General features: G+C 40.7%; 1 protein-coding gene across 5 annotated transcripts in view; it reads right to left on the bottom strand.

The window, feature by feature from the left end:
• The window catches only part of SRGAP1 (SLIT-ROBO Rho GTPase activating protein 1), a 182,765-nt gene that overhangs the window by 92,971 nt on the left and 67,149 nt on the right, over positions 1–22,645 (bottom strand). For all 5 annotated transcript variants that reach the window (XM_075856867.1, XM_075856864.1, XM_075856863.1 and 2 more), the window contains exons 2-3: positions 19,182–19,377; positions 11,507–11,669 (exon numbers count right to left, since the gene is read on the bottom strand). In XM_075856867.1, the coding sequence (XP_075712982.1) occupies positions 11,507–11,669; positions 19,182–19,377 (359 nt within the window). The remainder of the gene's footprint in view (positions 1–11,506; positions 11,670–19,181; positions 19,378–22,645) is intronic.

Genomic DNA, 22,645 nt, shown 5'->3' with positions numbered 1-22,645 from the left:
CTGACTAAAACAGTCGTGTGCATGTGGCCATACTTCCAATTAGACATGCTACCTGTCATTGATTAATAGCAGTTTCTACAAATATGTCTGTATGTAATCACTCCAGCCTTCTTTTCAACCCTCCCTCTGTCAGTTCTCCTTGGCATCCAATTACTGTGACAACTCTTCCACTCCTCTCCCACTGTGCAGAGAAATCCCTGATTTAGTTTATGCCTAAAAGTGTCTAGATCACTCTAAATGTGCTTTTGGCCTACTTAATTTTCCTGCAATGTGGCACTGCCACCTCAGATTCTGCATGATGAGGCGAGACATGGCAGACCTACTGTATAAATAAGGATTGCTTGCTATAAATGCATACCAAATATCCATGTCCATCTTTCATAGAGTCTATTAGTTTAGTTACCCCAGTGTGGGTTATTAAATGTCCATGGTTTTATATGTCAAGAATAAACACAGCTGGTGCTGGAAGATGAAAGAGTAAGGATCATGATGAGAGAGCATGAAGTTATGACACCCAAGCAAAGGTATGTGATGCCTAAAGCTGTAAGCTCTTCACTCAAACATCCTCACATTGTATAGAAGTATCCGGTTTAGATCAATTATTCGGTCAAGCCTCCAAACTCACAATTTGTTTTCATTCACATTTTAGCATTTAATACGAATGTTACTTTGGGTGAAATGAATGTTGCAAGGCTTGTGTCAATTTCCATACCTTTCCAGATTTAGGTTGTGATCATCAGTTAACAGTTATTGAATTTATTCAACTAAAACACAACGTATCATTGAAAACCTCCGGTAAAGGCATTATACGGAAAGTCATATGACAAAATACAAGCTTGTTGGGCAGTGCTTGAACGGAAACGGTCATAGGGCACTAAACCACCCGCATAATGTTATAATGATCGTCCTAAACATGCCCCTCTCAAAACGGTCCGCTTTAGCAATTTGTCTAAAAAGAAGTGATAATACATTGTGTGCTGTATGTAAATTACGAGACATGTCCAGATGTACTGACCTCCGCTTGTGTGCAGGCACAGCGCAGGCTGTATTAGAACTTCTTTTTAGACAAAACAGATAGTTTGGAGATGGGCACGTTTATACTGTGGGGTTTATCGTCCTAATGACATGTGCGTTATTAAGTGCCCTAAAATCTAGTGACAGGTTCCCTTTAAATAGCTAATTGGGCAAATGCCTACCAGCAAAACCGCTGCCAGAGGGACATACCACTTGATTATCATGCTACTGTAGAGATCCAGCAGTGTCACTCAATATTGTGTGGAAAGGCTGAGGGTACCCAATTATGTGTACCAACAGGACTTCCACCCACTGCACTTTGAAGGAAGATGATGTCCGCTGTCCTACAGCACTCGAACTAGGTACTTCTAAATTTAGGGAACCAAGTTGGGTGATGTATTTTGCTATATAAAACTCTGGTAAAAAAAAAAGTAGCACGTGTCAAATTAGTAGGCAAACCACCCAGAGATGGGCAAACCTCACCTTGTGTGTCCATAAACAAATCTACGTTTCCTGCACTCAACCTCTAGACCTATCCTACTGAGTGATACACTTTGAATTTATCAACTGGGTAAGACCAGACCAATCGATTGACTATAATTCTACTTTTTAATATATGAACTCTCATCTGATGCACCCTTTATATTGTATTTTTTGGGTACTTCACATAGGTGCACCTCACTTTTAGTATTTATTTGTTGTGTCAACATTGATTTGGAGACTAATGCGAATTGGTTTGCTTTTATCTGTGATCCATTAAAAGTTAAGCTTTAAATAGACATCTCCACATTTTCTGTGTATCACCGGAAGGGGCACCCAGCAAATAAGACAAGGTCTCAGCAGAAATACAGGGCAGTTTGAGTATGTCCAGCAAAATTTGGCAGACCTCTACCCTAAAAGCCGATTTATACAAGCAGATAATCGTTCAGATTCAAATGCTAACAAAAATTGACTAATCGCCTATTTTATATAGGTTACAAGCGTTTATGCGTACATAAACATAAAATCGCTGGCCGTTCTGACATTGTGGTATGTAAACAAGAACCAAACAAGTTTTTAAGATAACGTTGTGTGCAAATACTTATCTGGAATCGCTACTCGATTGTTTACAGCGATTGTATTGAGGACAGCTAATATGAATATCATTCATATAAACGTACCTTAATCTTCTGTTCTGATACAATCAAAACATTTCTCAGAAGGTTGTCCATCACCATGAAATAGAAGTTAGCCCCTAAACTGCATGGGGTGAATTCTAGTAGCACAACCATGCTACTGAAATTACTCATTCTTAATTGTCTGACTAGGATTATAGAAAATATGGCACTGCCAAATGTGTGGGCAACCAGGGGTCCATAGACGACTATAGTTAAGTGTATATTTCTACTACGGATTAAACGCTATTTTGGTAGGATAATTTCTAGTGGTGAGATACACACACACACACACACACACACACACACACACACACACACACACACACACACACACACACACACACACACACACACAAAGATATAACTCAAGGACAGGCATCTAGGAGAGAAGGCGGCAGCAGTAGAATTTCTTTTTTTACCACAAATACATTTCTGAAAAGATGGCCTCTTTACAATACTCCACACGTATCCCCGTTTTACATATACACACTCCAAGTGTGTATCACTTGACTTATTAAAGGGAACCGGTCACCAGCATTTCCCCTATTGAACTCTACTCTCCCCTCACTGGCCGATGTGGTCAAGAGTTCATTGCCATTATCCCCTCTCCTACACGCCTCCTCCGACTGTAAAGAACGGTGTGCAAATATTTTGCGCCTCATATGTTAATACTCCTCTTCTTATGCCCGCCTACCACCGAAAACTGGCCCGCCCTGAATGCAAAAATCTCGTCTGAGATCGCGCGCATGCGCCCGTCATATGTGGTCCGATATCCTTCCCTGCCTAGTCCGGACCTCAAATGAAGTTACTACACATGCACCGCTATGGTGTCCCAATGTGTGCACGCACCGGAACATCGATGCGCAAGCGTGGGTTTTCATGTGTGCTGGGGGGAGACGAGGAGCTGACAATCAAAAGTAAGGAGGCGGAGTTAACTTGGAAAGTCTTGAGGAACAGAGCCGATTTAGAAGATAATTATAGGTTACATAAAAATGACATTTCACTCATTTCCACCAGGCATTGCTGGTTTAATAGGTGAAATGCTGGTGACCGGTTCCCCGTTAAATTACTTGCCTAGATTACAGTTGACAGGAGAAGTGCAGGTAAGAACACACGTAGCTGCTACAGGATGGGCCTAGTGTGGCCGAAAACGGTCAGCATGAGATTTTTCTGTAATCGTCCCGGTTTACCTGCATAACTGTATAGACCTAAACGAGGATTCCAAAACTGAATGCAAGTGCATTTTTTTAGCCACATCACAGCTGCTTTATGTGGCCTCAACCTACTACTTGTAATAATCACGGTAATCATGTGACTCCCTGGAATTCTAGTATGTGGGCAGAGCTGCAGGGTTAAAGATCTTTTCCGGGACTAGAAATGTAAATGACTATATACCTCCAGCTGCCAATTCAACACACTTTTTAATTCACTTATGTTTAAGAAAATGCCCTCTTGTCCTGTGACACCGACCCACGGTGATATTGAAACTTCTGGTGACGTCCCGTTCATTCTTTGCAAAATACTTTTTCTGGCCTCTGGAATGTACAGCTTGTCATGAGTGACGTCACTTACAGGAGATGGTCTGGGTTAGCTCAGATCCTCAGAGCATGCGTGATTTAAAGCAACGCTCTTAGCTCCACGCATGTTCAGTGCCTATCCCCCCTAGTGCATCTGTGCTCGCTCTTTACATAAATCCTGATGTATCTACTGCGAATGCGCTGCCAGCATCCAATCACATCAATGCAATGTTATTATGGAACATTAGATGTTGCTGGGAGTTTAGAGTGGATGGTCTGTTAGTTAACTGAGGAAATGTTCTTGGTGGGTAATGATACCATAAAAACAAGTGCTATGGATTGTGGGGGCTCTAACCTAAGAGGACCAGAAATGATGGATCTAAATAAGGCTGAAACACTTGTAGCGCGGCCAGACCTTTTGAAAATTTTTGCAGTGGGGTTGGAAAACCCCTTTAAGAAAATATAGAGCAACTATGAGGGTCACAACTGTCACAGGGCAGGGCAGATGTGCTCTGGTACTTTTGGGTTTCAATAATGTATAATTAAGTGTCCTCCAATGCGTGTAATGGGTTGATTGATGGATGCATTGTATAAAAAATAAAAAAATATAAAAATACAACGTTTGGTTGAGAGCAAAGCATTAAAGCGGAGAAAAAAAAAAAAAAAAACAAGCTATAAACGTGTCCGGTTATTAGGACTTTAAAGTAACCTGGTCTTTAAGTGGTTAACAGTTGTGTCCGTAAATAAAAGGCTCACTTGTTACATTTAGAGAAAAAGGCACAGGAAAGGAAAAAAGCCTAAACAGGGAGATTGGTACAATTAACAACGGAGCACAGCGTGGCTATAGTAAGTCCTATTTTTTGGGGCACATTCCTTGTTATTTCCGGCCCTCCATGCAACACTGGGCACAGAATGCTAACTGGCTGCAGTGGTTCTATTGGAAGTAAGTAGAGCACAGTGTTCCAATCAACACAGCATTTAACATCACCAATAGCGAGGGATGACAGATGCAAACAAGACGCTGGAAGGAGTGGGAAGAATTCCAAGCAAGCCACGTCCTTGGAAACCCCATCATTTGGGCCTTGAGGATGCATTGCAGTGCTCATCTGAATGCATGTCTAAGCATGTGGCATACTGAAAAGAAACAAGAAAGGAGATCACTTCAGAATTTCAATTAGAAACCTCGAACAGGAGGATGGAAAATCCAAGAGAGGGAGCTGGTTTATTTTCTTCCCTTTCTCTTTAACCCCCAATGAGACTGGACTCCTATTGCCATTATTGATTGTTGTGGTGCCCACATTTATAGCACACTGCAGAAATTAAAGGGGTTTTCCTCAGCTTAAACATTTCTCACCTATAGGTGATAAGTGTTATACCAGTGGTCAGATCTCCAGCGATCACAAGGGTGAGGCATCCCCATTCACTGTAATCCGATTGGCCATGAACGGAAGACGGTAGAAGCAGCTCTATTTTATTCTTAGGGAGACTGCAGTTCTTACATTGAGTTGGTAATTTACCTCAGCACAAAAATGAAGCATAGACACTGCCTGATTTCATAGCTTCAACGTTTTCCTTCCTTACGCCAATGCATTTCTCGTCCATGTCAATCGGGCTGTTCACACATCAGTTTTTTTTTTAAATGGAGTGGGTTTCCATTCTGAGAATTTCTCAGCATGCCCTACTTTGGTCTATTTTTGTGGACCAGACTAATCCAATAAAGTATATGCATGTGTGAAAAAAAAACTAATAGCACACAGACGATATCTACGTGAAGTCTGTTTTTCATGGATCAGTTGCAAAAGAAATGCAAAAAAAAAAAAAATGGGAAAGCAGGAAGCACTTGAAGAGGAGAAACATGGACAACAAAAACTGATGACACACTGAAACCATTCATACGTATGAGAAACGGCCTGTTTTTTACAGATGCAAATCAGATACTCTCGTGTGAATAAGGCCTCAGTCTATCCCTGAGATTTGTGCCTTTTTTTTAATTTATTTTTCTCCTACCAGACTTTATTTTATTATTTATTTTTTTTTTAGCAGTTGACAGGGCTGAAAGAGGCTCTGTCACCAGATTATAAATGCCCTATCTCCTACATAATCTGATTGGCGCTGTAATGTAGATAACAGCAGTGGTTTTTATTTTGAAAAATGATAATTTTTGACAAAGTTATGAGCAATTTGAGATTTATGCGAATGACTTTCTTAGCAACATCATACACTTTTCATTTTTCCAGCCCAGCGTGATTGTGCAGTGGAACAATGAGAAGTGTATGACGCTGATTGGTCAGCGTCATACACTCCTCTTTACAACGCCCAGTTGGAAAAAACGTGGTAAAAAATGATCGTTTTTCAAAATAAAAACCACTGTTGCTATCTACATTAGGGCGCTGTTCAGTTTATGTAGGAGATAGGGCACTTATAATCTGGTTTTTGAAGAGGCTCTGTCACCAGATTTTTATTTTGAAAAATAATTTTTGAGCAAGTTATGAGCAATTCTAGATTTATGCTAATTAGTTTCTTAATAGACAACGGTGCGTTTTTTACCTTTTGACCAAGTGGGCATTGTACAGAGGAGTGTATGACGCTGACCAATCAGCGTCATACACTTCTCTCCATTCATGTTCAGCTGTACTCACAGCACAGCGTGATCTCGCTGTGCTGTCACATACACCCACATTAAACTTTACTGAAGTGTCTTTAGAATGAATAGACATTGCCTCAAGCCAGGACGCGATGTCCATTCACACTGTGATTAAGTCCCACACAATTTTACCGAAGTGTCGGGAGTGTGAATCGACATCGCGTCCTGGCTGGAGGCAATGTCCATTCACTCTCAAGACATTTCGGTAAAGTTAATGTGGGTGTATGTGATAGCACAGCGTGATCTCGCGAGGTCATGCTGTGCTGTTCGTACAGTTAAATATGAATGAAGAGAAGTGTATGACACCGATTGGTCAGCGTCATACACTTCTCTTTACAACGCCCACTTGGTCAAAAGGTAAAAAACGCCCAGTTGTCTATTAAGAAACGAATTAGCATAAATCTAAAATTGCTAATAACTTGCTCAAAAATGATCCTTTTTTAAAATAAAAAAACCACTGTTATCTACATTACAGCACCACTTATAATGTGGTGACAGAGCCTCTTTAACCCCTTAGTGACCAGCCCATTTTAGGCCCTAATGACCAAGCTATTTTATTAGTTTTTCTATAGTCGCATTCAAAGAGCTATAAAGTTTTTATTTTTTCGTCTACATAGCTGTATGAGGACTTGTTTTTTGCGGGATTAGTTGTGCTTTTTAATAGCACCATTTTTGGGTACATATAATTTTTATATTAACTTTTATTAACCCTTTTGGGGGGGGATTATAAAAAAAAACTGAAATTCCGCCATTGTTCTATGCGTTTTTAAATTGACGCCGTTCACTATGCGACGTAAATAACATGTTACCTTTATTCTATGGGTCGGTACGATTACGGCGATACCACATATGTAGAGGTTTTTTTTATGTTTTACGACTTTTGCACAATAAAAACACTTTTGAACTAAAATTATTTGTTTTTGCATCGTCGCTTTCCAAGAGCTGTCATTTTTTTATTTTTCCATCAATGTAGTGATTTTTTGGGCTTGTTTTCTGCGGGACAAGACGTAGTTTTGAATGGTACTGTTTTGGGCTGCATGGGACTTATTGATTCATTTTTATTATGACTTTTTTGGGGGGCAATGGAAAAAAATTGCAATTTCGCCATGGTTTTTTGCGTTTTTTTTCCTACGGTGTTCACTTTGCGGTTTAAAATTACATATTAACTTTATTAATGGAGTCATTACGGTCGCGGCGATACCACATATGTGTACTTATTTTTTTTTTTTTACACTTTTACTAAATAAAACCACTTTTTATGGAAAAAAAATGGATTTATTTTTTTACTGTACTTTTTATTAATAATCTTTATTTCACTTTGATGACTTATTTTATTAGTCCCACTAGGGGACTTTACTGTGCGATCTTCCGATCGCTGCTATAATGCTCTGGTATACTTCGTATACCAGAGCATTATTGCCTGTCAGTGTAAATCTGACAGGCAATCTGTTAGGACGTGCCTCCGGCGCGTCCTAACAGGAATATGTCCAGGGCAGACCTGGGGGCTTTTATCAAGCCCCCGGCTGCCATGACACCCCATCGGAGACCCGCGATTGCATTCGCGGGCCGCCGATGGGTGACAGAGGGAGCGCACTCCCTCTGTAAACAAAGTTAAATGCCGCGGTCGCTATTGACGGCGGCATTTAACGGGTTAAACGGCCGTGATCGAAGTAAACTTCGATCGCGGGCGTTGGAGCAGGAGCTCAGCTGTCATCAGACAGCAGAGCCCCGGCTCCTGCCTGCACGGGAGACCCGTGCAGGACTTAGACTAGGCTGACGTGAAAAGGCGTCAGCCTAGCCTAAAGTCCATTAGTGACCGACGTAAAAAGGCGTATTAGTGGTCACTAAGGAGTTAAGTGTACAGATTATATGATGAATGTTCATACTGGACAAAAACCACAAACCAGTTAAAGGAATTGAAGGTTCACCTGGGAGCCTATTTTCAAGAAGCTTTGATATCGGTTTCAAACTGAATGTACCGATTACTCTTGCATGATTTGCCCGCTTACATATGTCCACGCACATATATAGTATATTTGGACCCCAAACCTAGCCAATATTAAAACTAGATCAATTGGTCCAGTAGGCTATTTACTCTCAAGGATTATTTTTATAGAAATAAAATCACTCACATCTTAACCTCCTATCCCCATTGGGGTTTTCTCTGAGATAATAGTTTTCACACTAAAAGAATGGTGATAATGGTGACTGTCAGATCTCCATCAAGGGGAATATCACAACCAGTTATTCGCTGGATACAAAAAAATAAAAAGGTTTAGAAGAAACACATTGTTTGCAGGCGATAAGAGGATCAAATCCCATGTGGTCCAGTAAATCCCAATCTATGGCGTTATGCGAAAGCTATGCGAGAGACAAATCCCCTTCTGACTTGGTGGTCCTCATCTACTTTGCATTGTATCATTGAAAAAATTAACACAAAAGGCAAAATCAAGGTCCTGGAGCGAGGGCAGATATATTCAGGGATCCAGGTAGGCGAAGTGGAAGTCAAAACAGCGGTTTTTGCAGATGACATTCTGTTATTTCTTTCCCATCCGTCCAGACACCTGCCTAGAGTATTTGAAGTGATTCAGGAATATGGAAAACAAGCGGGACTGAAAATTAACACAAGCAAGTGTGAACTTTTAGGTCTAACGCATCATAATCACACAGCAGACGAGAACCTCCAACGACTTGGAATTAAAATAGAAATATCACAAATAAGATATCTGGGAATACATATAGGGCGGAGCACAGGAACACTATACCAACTGAATTACGAACCCATTTTCAGCAAAATAAAAGTAGAATTACAAAGATGGATGGCCTTACCATTGTCCATGTTTGGGAGATGCCATTTGGTCAAAATGATTTCCTTCGCGAGATTACTATATCCGCTGCAAACACTGCCTCTGTTGCTAAAGCATAGAGATGTAAAAGCCTTTAACTCGGCTATAACGAGATTCATATGGATGAATAAGCGCCCTAGAGTGTCATTGCTAAAATTACAGGGATATCATTGGCAAGGGGGAGTGAACATACCACACTTGAGAGGGTATAATATAGCTAGCCTTTTCCACCATGTCCTGGACTGGATACATAAAACTAGTCACTACTCGAATAGAGACTTGGAGTCGGCTCTGGCGGGAGAATATGATCTCCGGGCTTTGCTACACACTAAGCTAGGACACCTACCTCAAAAGGTCAAGTCCTCAGTCATATTACGTGACACAATAATGTGTTGGAAGGAAGTGAGGAAAAAGCAGGGCCTTTCCTTCCAGTTGTCTAAGTATTTGCCCCTGTGGACTGATGCCCGGTTTCCGGCGGGGAAGTCTAGTAGTCTATTTAATGCATGGAAAAACAAAGGGATAGACACAGTAGAACATGTATTGCATGTGACGGAACCGAGGTTAAAGACGCTACCAGAACTGGGGAGTGAATATGGGATTCAGCAAACTCATTTTCTGCAATATCTGCAAATTAGAGCTTTTTGTACGAAGCTGGTGGGGAATTTAGAAAAATAAATAATAGACAACCCCTTTGATGCACTAGTGGGAGAAGATTCCCATAGGAAGTCCTTGTCGGAATTATATCGGGCAATGAAAGGTATTTATGTACGACTAGAAAATAAAAATCAATTCCCATATTGGAGACGTATTTTCAAAACCCCAGATATAAATGAGCAGCTACTGGAGGGATGGCAAACAGTGAGAAAGCATGTGATTAATGAAGTATGGAGGGAGACACAATTTAGACTGATGCATGCAGCCATTTATGCTTTTAATATACCGCCCACAGATGGAAATCCAAATAGGATACATTCCTGCCCAAAGTGTGCTCAACCGCACACAGACTTATATCATGGTATCTGGTTGTGTTCGGCTACTCAGGGATATTGGACGGAAGTATTGGCATATATCAGGAAGCTATGGGGTAAAACTATTCCATTGAACCCGACGCTGTTATTATTTCACTCGATAGCGTTATTAGACACTGAAGAAGAGGGAATATTGCAACGCATACCGCCGTTAGCACACATAATACTTGTAGCCAAAAGGTGCATTCTGAAAAATTGGCTGGAAACTAACACCCCGAATTTGGAACAATTAGTCCAGCAACTATATAGATATTTACATTCGGACAGAATGGAGGCATTGAGGCACAAGGAACGGCGAATTTTTTTTAAAAATGGAAGCCATTCTTAGAACAAATGCCAGACTCCGATATAGCAAAACGATGGAAGGTTTCAGACAAACTAAATTGTATCTCATCGAAGATATCAAAGGGGCATTAGGGAGACTAAAAACTGCAGAATCAAACGGTCAGATAGGAACACATTGAAAGCAAGACATAAATGGAAACAGGAGAAGAGGCAAATGAGAAATTATTAGTTAGGCTACCATAGTTACCGTGTTAAATGTTTTTGGTTTTTTAAGTATAATCTGTCATCAAAGCTGCAATAGCTCTATAAATTAGAAAAGTTTGGACTTATCAACGAAAGAAAGAATATGTATCATAGCTGTACCAGTTTCAGGGTATGAATAATGCTATGTATTGTCCATTTCTGCTATGTATTATATGTATGTTAAAGTTATATGGAAATCTCAATAAAAAAGTTTCAAAAAAAAAAAAAAAGGCAAAATCAGTCAGACATCAAAAAGCTATTTTTGTATAATTTTGCGCAAATAATTTTAGAACCATTAAATGAACAGATTTTTACACTAGATTATATTATGTGATATTTTCTCTAGATAACTTTGATTGGGATCTGCCTGAATTCCTGGCATCTTTATTCAAAAGAGCCATGCATGAACAGTTCTCTTTTCGCCACAGTCTATCCATCTCATAATACGTAATTTAGAAACTTTCCCAAATGTTGACCGTGGTCTGGCCGGTAATGTGACCACACATTCCATGCTGAAAACCAGTGAATGTCATTACTCACTGAAAAATTCTGCGTTAAGCGCCAGTCCTTAGACATTCAGAAATAGGCAAAGCACTTGGACCCATTCACACCTAATTAAAACCCCCGGAAAAAAATCATGCCACTGGACACTAGACCATGAAATTCAATACTACCAAATGGCAGACACTGATCTAGGACAATAGTGGAAGATGATCCTAACATTATACAGTGACATGCATGGAAGGATGCTGGAAGAGATTGTATTAAATACCTTTTTGAACATCCTGGTGGAATCTTCGCTTATCTGCATGAATCGCATTATAACGTTGTTTAAGTAAATATCACTCAGTGTCGCATGATCTTTGCTTTCTCTTCTCACTTGGTTCAAAAGTAAATACCAGCAATTTACAGGGGACAGCAAATTCTGATCTTTCCTATATAGAAGAATAACACAGAATTAGCACATAGGATAGTATATATGTGAAAGTCAATCACAGGTTAAACTTAAACGCTATGTAGATCATTGTAGCCTTTTTTTTTTTTTTTTATGAAATGTATGTGTTTATATACCTTTATCAAATTGACAGAAGCTACATCGCGCCACTGTAAGCCAAATCCATCAGTCAGCTAGACTGATGGCTGGACTGACAGTGGCTCCTCTGTGCCTCGAGCATACAGGATAACCCGATCACATCTAAGTTCATGAGTTTAGATGTGATCAGTATTAGGGTTATCCTGTATGTTAAATGCACACAGGAGCCGCTGTCAGTAGAGTCTTCGGTCCAGCTGACTGGACTTAAAACAGGGTATAATATTTCTAAGGTCTCAGTTTTCAACATCCTATGTCACGAACAAGAACAAAGCAGGTAGTTATGAAAACGTATGAAAATTGAGAGGAATCACAATGTTTTTGAAAAACACCGATTGACATTGCGGTTGAAACGTGTGAAATTGGCCATTGAGCCCGGATTCTGAGCCCCATGGAATAGAAGATCAAAAGAGCTGGAAGAGGAAATCCAGTCAAAACAATCTTCAGAAAAGTCAGAGATGCAAGTCTGTGATCTCCGAGCACCACTGATTTCCAGAACAAGAGGGGTCTATAAAGAAAAAAATGTGACATAACATTCTAGGCTCGCATTTACCCACATGAATAGCTCTTTGCTTAAAACTTTGAAAATATTTGTGGTTGTAAATGTAAATATTTCAGCAAGACAATGCCACAGCAACGTCCATAAAATAGGATTTCTAGGAGTTCCATATAGAACTTGCCTAACAGAGGCCTGACCTCAAACTAACTGACCACCTTAAGGATAAAGGAGAACAAAACCTAGGATCCAGGGCTTATTGCCCAACATCAAGTATTGTAGCTCAATGGAACGTTACAAAATCTATGTGAAAGTCTTCCCGGAAGAATGGAGGTCGTTATAACAGTGCAGGTTATATCAGCCCCCCCCCCCCCATAGTTTTAGAAAGGAATGATTAACCCCATCATGAAAGGGGGGTGTTGGGTCTTCATGACAAGAGAAAAACACTGCAAAGGGAGGTAGAAAAAAAAAACAAAAAAAACTTGCAGCGCTCATTCTGCCTGTCAAAAAAAGTATGTATGAACTAGGCTTAAACCCAGATTAGTATCCAATAACGTTGCTTTATTTACATGAAAATAAGTATTTCAAATATATTTCTATAAAGTATAAGAGGTTTCTGGTGGAGCAGGATGGGGTTAAAAAAATCTCACATTTTGGTGTTCGAACGTTGGTAAATATATATGGAAGAAAAAACAAAAAAAACACAATAAATGTGACAAAAAAAAGAAATATTTTGGGCATAGGCACCGCATTTGGAATAATTAAATGTTCAGGCAAGTAATTCTATATTTATTATTCACATACTGGAATACCAAAGCCCTGCATGAATTTTCAGAAATATCACTTCACTTGGGCAGAGAAAATGAAACAGATTGTGTTTACAGAGCGTTATGTCACTGTAGTAAGTGTGAAGAAAGTCTGAGAACGTGCCATATGTACTAAAATATTATCACAGACACAACATGGAGCGGAAATAAAAAGTGACACTTTGTACCAGAGAACCATTACTTGTATATTAGGTGAAGAGCTACAATCACAAACCAGAAATACAGATACCAAGTGCAAAAATAGGACAACTACCTGTCGTATAACCCGCCGCAGACTGGAGTAGTGTAAGGGAGTGCTTGTGGAGACAAGTACCCGCCGAGATCTCTTATATGTTCTGCCTGGAACAATATACAAGAATATTACAGGAAACGCTGTTTCTGGACCTGCTGACCTGGTCTCTACAATCCAGCGGATCGGACACCACAAATATGACTTCACTCCTATTTACTTAACTCATTGTGGTCATGCAGAAAAAATCAGCAGGAACTTAGGTCATGTTCTTGAACCGGTGTTTGGACAGCTGCTCAGATTTGTCTCAATAATGTAAAACTGCTTCAGACAAAGTTATTGGTGGAAATTTCATGTGGTGTAACATAGGTGAGACCCATTTTCTGGGTGGGCTTTAGTCACTATTTCACCAACTAGGGCATTTGTAAACACAGCTGACTGGCTTTTTGGATGCCAAATGACTTATTTATTTAGGATTATTTTTTCTATTTGAGTGCAAGATGCCAAGCAACCAAACATGACATAGTAGATAATTCACTGCATAGAACATCTGTCTAATAAACGGCTTGCCTACACTACTCTTCTGTCAAATAGGTCTTCATACACACAGCTTTCTTTGTAAAAAACACTATTCTGTCAGAGGACTAATGGTAATTCTATGTTGTTATAAACGGCTGTTTGGACACACGGTAGGGCTCAGAACGGAAGGAGCACCATTTGGATTTTGGAATGGTTTCTGGGTGTCATGTCACATTTGCTGAGCCCCTGTAGTACTAGTACAGTGGAAACACCCCAAAAGTGACTCCATTTGGGAAACTTCACCCCCTGAGGAATCATCTAGGGGTATAGTGAAAATTTTGATCCCAAAGGTTTTTTGCCAAATTAATTAGAATTAAGCCATGAAAAATAAAAAAATTTCCCAATAGGATGTAGTTTTAGATCAACATTTTTACAAGGAATAGAGCACAAAAAGCCCCCCAACATTTGTAAAGCAATTTCTCCAGAGTACAGTAACACCCCATATGTGGTTATAAATGGCGGTTTACATATATGGGAGCATTCAGAAGAAAAGGAGCGGTATTTATCTTTTGGAGCGTAGATTTTGCTGAAATGGTTTGCGGACAGCATGTTGCATTTGCAAAACCCCTGATGTACCAAACAAAAGTGACCCCGTTTTAGAAACTACACCCCTAAAGGCATTTATCAAGGGGTGTAGTGAAAATTTAGACTCCACAGGTGTTTTTCAGAAATTAATACGCCGTGGATGGTGCAAAGTGAAAATTGAAATTTTTCCACTGATCTGCCTATTCACCGAACGATATGTTGTGCCCCTGGAGAATCTTACCCCATAAATTGTAAAGCGGGTTCTCCCGGGAATGGTAATGCCTTACTTTTGGACATAAATTGCTGTTTGGGCACACTGTAGGGCTAAGAAGGGAAAGACCGCCATTTTGAGCATTGATTTTGCTTGGTAGTAGTTTTGTTTGAGTTTTGCTGGTATTTCAGTTTATAATGTGGTGGCATATGTAATCTGTGCGGAGAACATCAGGGCATAATAAGAGGGTATAATAATGGGATAAATAATAAAAATTTCCATAGGTGTGTTACGATGTGAAGCAATCTGTTATGCACAGGCCAGTGTCGCACTGATAAATAGTTTTCTTTCTTATCCCCCTTTTGTAACGCTCTGCACCTTTTGGGGACTTTTTCTCCTGAGTAGTTTGGGAAATATTGCTTTTAAAGTTTCGCACTGGTATAATACGGGCACCCTCGCTTCCAGCGGATGTGCTGTGTCCCTTCCCTTTCCTAGTTCCTAAATACTAGGGCCCTGAAACTGAAGGAATGTTCCCCTCCAGCCTGCGCATTGAGATGTTTTTTCATCACCGCATTACTAGTGCCATAACTTTTTTATTTTTCAGTTGATTGAGCGGTGTGCGGGCTTGTTTTTTGCGAGACGGGCTGTAGATTTTATTGGTACCATTTTAGAACACCTACGACTTTTTGATCACTTTTTATTTCATTTTTTGGTAAAGGAAATTACCAAAAACAAGCAATTCTGGAATAGTTTATTGTTTTTTTTATTTCGGCATCCACAGTGCGCCATAAATTACATGTTAGCTTTATTCTGTGGGTCGATACGATTACGGCGATACCAAATTTATATAGTTTTTTTTTTATGTATTGCAGCTTTTGCACAATAAAATACATTTTTATAAAATCATTTGTTTTCTGTGTCGCAATATTCTAAGACCCATAACTTTTTATTTTTGCCTGAACAAAGCGGTGTCAGGGATTATTTTTTGCGGGACGGATTGTCGTTTTTATTAGTACTATTTTGGAGTAAATGTGACTTTTTGATCACTTTTTATAGCATTTTTTGGGAGGAGATGTGACCTAAAAACAAAGATTCTGGCGTTGTTTTTCATGTTTTTTTTTTTTACGGCGTTCATCGTGCGGGATAAATGACATAATAGTTTTGTAGTTTGGGTCGTTTCGGACGCGGCAATACCAATTATGTATAGCTTTTTACATTTTTTTCCCATAATAAAAGACTTACTATGGGGAGAAAAAGTCAGGTTAATTTTTTTTTTTTCTTTACTTGAAACTTGTGTTTTTATTGTTTTACGACATTGTTTTTATTTTATTTTTTTACTTTTTTGACTTGTCTCACTAGGGCACTTGTGGGCCTGAAGCCCCGATCTCTACTGTAATACACTGCACTACATACGTAGTGGAGTGTAATAGCGCTGTCAGTTATTCACTGACAGCAAGACTATGAGGACACGCCGCAGGCGGGTCCTCATCGGCTCCCGTACAAGGCAAACTCGGACGCCATTATTTGGCCTCCGATTGCGTCGCTGGGTTGCCGGTTGGGTTAAAACCAATCAGATGCTGTGCTCTATTGAGCGCAGCATCTGAGGGGTTAATCAGCCGGATCGGAGAATAGCTCCGGTCCTGGCAGTTACAGGAGGGTGCCAGCTGTATAATACAGCTGTCACCCCGCGGTGATGGTGCCGGCTCTGTTTCTGAGCCCGCACCATCACTGCGACGTAACTGTACTGCCGTTTGCGGGAACACCTTCCCGACAGCGCCGTATATACACGGCGGATGTCGGGAAGGGGTTAATAGATGGGGTTGTTTCTGTAAACATGTGCATGTATTTCTGCAAGCCCCATTCAGAAGAATGGTAGTGTCTCAGAAATGTCAGCTTTGTGTGAATATACCCTTATGGTTTTTGTTCAGCTCCCTCCACACTCGCAGAAATAGCAGCCCAGTGCTAGAACAATCAGAGACAGCCGGTTGATGAGGCCGCCACGAGAAAGTAACGCTCATTAAATAATCATGGGATCTTTAAATACTCTCGAGTGTTCTCAAGGCTTGTTCGCATAGCTGAGATATAAAAGTGATAGCTGCTCCCAGGTAACATAAGATTAAAAGAGTGAACGTCAGCTTCAAATTCCTCTAATCCAGCCCCAAAGGCACAGACATTACCAGACACTTCACCTAAACCCTACCTGTACAAGACCCAAAGTCTGTACAGTGGGTACAGTAACGCTGTTTGCATTAATCATGGAAATAAGTTTTCGTCTATTGGACAGGCCGACTTTTGTACATTTTTCTAAGCCTGACATGCTTAGAGCAGTTGTCACTTCCCATCCTCCACACAGGCATCAACTTGCAGTTGCACAGTTAGGCCCCATGCACACGACTATCTTTCATCCGTAATTACAGACCCATTCATTTCTATGGGCTATGGACACCTTTCCGTATTTTTACGGATGGATGAACGTGCTGTAGAAATGATCCGTAAAATATAGAACATGTCCTATTCTTGTCCATAATTACAGCACGGACTCTCCATAGAACTCTATGGGAGTTTCCGTAATTACGGAAGGCTACGGATGTGCACCCATAGTCGTCCGTAATTTTGGAAGCGTTGCTAGGCGACGCCAGGTTTTCAGATATTGCACATCATTTGTGATTTTCTTTTTTTGCGGCTCCGTATATACAGATGCACTACGGACCGTATTTGCAGATACCGTTATGTATTTCTCAGACAGTATTTACGGATGGATGAAAATACGGCCGTGTGCATGGGTGTCTTAAAGAGGCTCTGTCACCAGATTTTGCAACCCCTATCTGCTATTGCAGCAGATCGGCGCTGCAATGTAGATTACAGTAACGTTTTGTTTTTGTTTTTTAAACGAGCATTTTTGGCCAAGTTATGACCATTCTTATATTTATGCAAATGAGGCTTTCTAAAGTACAACTGGGCGTGTTTAAAGTTATGTACAAGTGGGCGTGTATTATGTGTGTACATCTGGGCGTGTATTATGTGTGTACATCTGGGCGTGTTTACTTCTTTTACTAGCTGGGCGTTGTGACTAGAAGTGTATGATGCTGACGAATCGGCATCATCCACTTCTCTTCACAACGCCCAGCTTCTGCCAGATCACGCTGTGACGTCACTCACAGGTCCTGCATCGTGTCAGACGAGCGAGGACACCGGCACCAGAGGCTTCAGTTGATTCTGCAGCAGCATCGGCGTTAGCAGGTAAGTCGATGTAGCGACTTACCTGCAAACGCTGATGCTGCTGCAGAATCAAATGTAGCCTCTGGTGCCGATGTGTCCTCGCTCGTCCGACACGATGCAGGACCTGGGGCAGGAAGTGACGTCACAGCGTGATCTCTCGAGAGCACGCTGTGTGTCTGTGCACTGCCAGAAGCTGGGCGTTCTGAAGAGAAGTGGATGATACTTCTATACACAAACGCCCAGCTAGTAAAAGAAGTAAAAACGCCCAGATGTACGCACATAATACACGCCCAGTGGTACTTTAGAAAGCCTCATTTGCATAAATATAAAAATGGTCATAACTTGGCCAAAAATGCTTGTTTTTTAAAAAAAACAAAAACTTTACTCTAATCTACATTGCAGTGCCTATCTGCTGCAATAGGAGATAGGGGTTGCAAAATCTGGTGACAGAGCCTCTTTAAGCATTTATTTATTTTTTTAGCATAATTCAACAAACTTGCTGAAACCAACATAATACTAGGGTGTCCTCAGTGTAAAGTTGCGACAACCAGAGCTCTGCTTTAACAAAATAAACTTCTACATGACGTTGTATGTCCTTACAAAGCGCTTTGTAAAAGACAGAAGTCAGCCAAGGAATGCAGCTTAGCAATGGTGAGGCGGCATTCAGACAGATATTCGGTAGGAATTAAAACAATTCATGCATAGCAGTTTTAATTCAGCGGTTGTTTCTTCAAGGATGTATAATATTTACAAATGTATGTCGTAGTTTGGACAACAGCTGCCTGCTGACAATCCGATGACAAGTTCAATTCCTTGAGCGCTTCAAATAACTTCAGTACAGATCTCATTATTTGTGCACCCTGGAGTTCCTCAGCAGAACATACCGCGTCACCCAGGCGCATCTCGGAAACCTCTACATGTCAAAACAGCTACAGGGCTGGACGTTCTATGAATACACGAGGCTCTAGATAACAATTAGGACCGAGGCTCAAATATAAATACGTTTTACGGAATCTTTGTCCCATCTGGTTCAAGTATGGCCAAAGCTGGGTACTCAAAGGATCGCAACTTGGCTAGTCCTAATTAGCAAATATTTAAATATTCTGTATTCAGGAAACAAGTACTTTGTGACATTTGCAGGAACAAATCCATTTTACACTTCATTATAAATTTGTATCATCCCATAAAATTTGGCACATACATTTCAAGACACGAATGAGCAATTTTGGCAAGCGACATCCCTAGTAAGTACGAATAGGTAAAATTCTCACTTGTATTGTTGGTGATCTTTTGTGCTTCTGGTCTTAGCCATGAATCTCTCTGCCAGCTTTTCTAGATTCCGGGAATATTCCATTTCAATTTCTGATTTTTTGCGGAAGAAGTCCTGGAGGTCCTGAAGGAGCTGAACTCTCATCTCGGTTTGTTGCTCCAAGCATTTTTGTTGTTCAACCAGCTGAGCCCTTATCTCTGCAAAATAAAGCAAATAAGTATGACTCCTCAGATCAAATGCCAAGTACACTACACACACAAGGATAACTTCATCACAATGTACCGCCAGCTTTCAAATATGGTGGGGTGGTTTATTACCACTCTGAACGATCAACGTCAATGAGGTATGAGACAGAGCTAAATACATTGCTCAGCGTAAACATAGGTTGTGGCTTCACCATTCCTCTACCAATACCAGTAGTCAACATTTATAATCTGGCAAAGTCCATTTTATAGTAAGGCCATATACTGCACAGCAACAACCAAGTGTGAGTAAATGAGCATTCAGAGTATTAACACTGCAGAGTACACGCAGTAGGTGGCCTAGTATGAAGCGGTGCCAGCTAAACAAACCATATTTGACCTTGAGGGTTTTACATTACTCTCTGTGCTCGAGAGCTTAAAACAAACACAAATCCTCTGCACACACCCAATAATACACGGAAATATAGCCAATAACTTTATGGGGGACATACAAGACGACGCAAGTCTCATCTGTTTAGTCATTGCAAAGGGATCACAGCTGTTAACTGCAATAGACTTCAAAAGTATTAGGAAATGAAAGTTTTTCATGTTCCGCTTCTTAATATGCCAAATGGCACAGAGAACGTGGCATGTAGTAATTTTCATGTAATGCTTGTATTTCTAAAACAAGCAGTTCAGCAGCAATATAGAAAGCGCAGTCTACTTTCCAAAAATATAATTCTACAAACCATCCAAGAGCAGAAAATAAATGTATTATTACGACGTGGTCCAGTATTGTGGCCTGTCACAGAACAGATCCAGAAATAAAATAGTAGATCCTGCTCTTTTAGCCTATACCAGCGTTCCCCAACAGTGGCTCGGGAGCCACATCTCAGGCCTCTTGCATGCTGCTCCCCAGCTGACGGCAGCTCGAAATACTGTTGTGCCCTAGTGGGAAGAGGGATGTCATACTACTGAAACTTGGCACTAGGGTCGAAACTACAGTATATCACCGACAGTTAACACCTGGGTAAGAGCCATGTGTCATCTTTAATAGATGGTTGGCTTCCCTTCTAATATCAAGTGTGGCTCAGTACCTTTGACCTAAATATTTAAAAAAATTGGGAGGTAAGGAAAGCGGCCATACCAAAAATAAATAAATCTGAAAAAACCATCATGTATGACTTATCAAAATTTTTACAGATTGATGTAAATTGGCCAAAGAATGCCCAAAATCATTACTCTTATGCCTCATGCACACGATCGTTGTGCCACTCGGGCAGTTTTTGACGGCATCAGAGTGGCACACGATAGTCTTCACGGACCCATTTACTTTAGAGGGTGAAATCGGGTCTATGAAAAATGACCCGAGTCTCCGATCCGAGGAAAGATAGGACATATTCTATCTTTCCTCGGATCACTGACGGAACTCGGCTGGCGCACACGGTTGTGTGCATGAGACCTTAGCAGATATTTTTCTCAAATCCATTACCAGTTTAAATTAAAGAGGCTCTGTCACCAGATTTTGCAACCCCTATCTGCTATTGCAGCAGATAGGCACTGCAATGTAGATTACAGTAACGCTTTTATTTTTAAAAAACGAGCATTTTTGGCCAAGTTATGACCATTTTTGTATTTATGCAAATGAGGCTTGCAAAAGTACAACTGGGCGTGTTGAAAAGTAAAAGTACAACTGGGCGTGTATTATGTGCGTACATCGGGGCGTGTTTACTACTTTTACTAGCTGGGCTTTCTGATGAGAAGTGTCATCCACTTCTCTTCAGAACGCCCAGCTTCTGGCAGTGCAGACACAGCCGTGTTCTCGAGAGATCACGCTGTGATGTCACTCACAGGTCCTGCATCGTGTCGGCACCAGAGGCTACAGTTGATTCTGCAGCAGCATCAGCATTTGCAGGTAAGTAGCTACATCGACTTACCTGCAAACGCCGATGCTGCTGCAGAATCATCTGTAGCCTCTGGTGTCGATGTGTCCTCGCTCGATGCAGGACCTGTGAGTGACGACACAGCGTGATCTCTGGAGAACACGGCTGTGTCTGTACTGCCAGAAGCTGGGCGTTGTGAAGAGAAGTGGATGATACTTCTATACACAACGCCCAGCTAGTAAAAGTAGTAAGCACGCCCCGATGTACGCACATAATACACGCCCAGTTGTACTTTTACTTTTCAACACGCCCAGTTGTACTTTTGCAAGCCTCATTTGCATAAATACGAAAATGGTCATAACTTGGCCAAAAATGCTAGTTTTTTAAAAACAAAAACGTTACTGTAATCTACATTGCAGCGCCTATCTGCTGCAATAGCAGATAGGGGTTGCAAAATCTGGTGACAGAGCCTCTTTAAGCTCATAAAGAAATGTTAAATCATTTTGCCCTACAAAAACTAGTACCAGCATTTGGTAGGTCTTTTGAAAACATGTTCCCACATACCTTTTTATATCTTCCCATTAGCTTGTTTACTGAGAGAATAGTCTTTGTTGCAATATGCTAATTATTTTGGAAGTACAACATGAGCGGTCCGATTCCCACACACATTTACCTTTTCTCAGCATCTAACTCTCTGGCCGGGGATTCTGCTCCAGGAGGAGCCCTTGACGTCACTGTCCATATACGGCCGTCAAAAAAATAGAACGTGTTTTTGGCGGCCGAGTGAAAACACCCACTTCATTGTTCTGAAGAGAGCCATGTGATGGCTGTAAAAAAACCGGCCAACTCGCATCCGTTTTTCACTGCCGTGTAAAAGTAGCCTTACCTTTCCTGGTTCCTGAAAAGACCTATCTGACTAACTTTCACTATATGCTTCTGATTTCATTCCTATACACTGTTATATTCCTACTTCAGTGCCTACTATAATACTGTACCCTACAGACATAAATCGGTAGAAGAATCAAATCTTTCTCAAGGTTGTAATTACTAGATTATTCACTAAAAATGTTTATGAAAGGTGAAGAAGCTTTCCTCAAGAATACACAAAAGAGAGCCGAGAAAATGCCACAAATCTGGACTATTTGAAACCGATACTTTATTAGAAATGCCCAGCGGATACTAGGTAAGGTCTCCGGGTATTCCTGCAGACAGACCAGAGTATTACAGTTTGTCTTTTAAGACACAAAAGGATGCACACGGTGAAGTTAATAAACAGCTCAGCTGGGTGCGGATTTTTCATTGTAATATTTTCTACCATTTCTCTTGAATAGATTTACTTGGAAACGAAAAAATTCCAACTGCTTAATCACATTGCCTCAACAGCTTTCACAGACCAATAT

Source organism: Rhinoderma darwinii, chromosome 3, assembly GCF_050947455.1.
Source record: "Rhinoderma darwinii isolate aRhiDar2 chromosome 3, aRhiDar2.hap1, whole genome shotgun sequence".
Lineage (NCBI taxonomy): Eukaryota > Metazoa > Chordata > Amphibia > Anura > Rhinodermatidae > Rhinoderma > Rhinoderma darwinii.
This window is presented reverse-complemented; position numbering and strand designations above follow the sequence as displayed.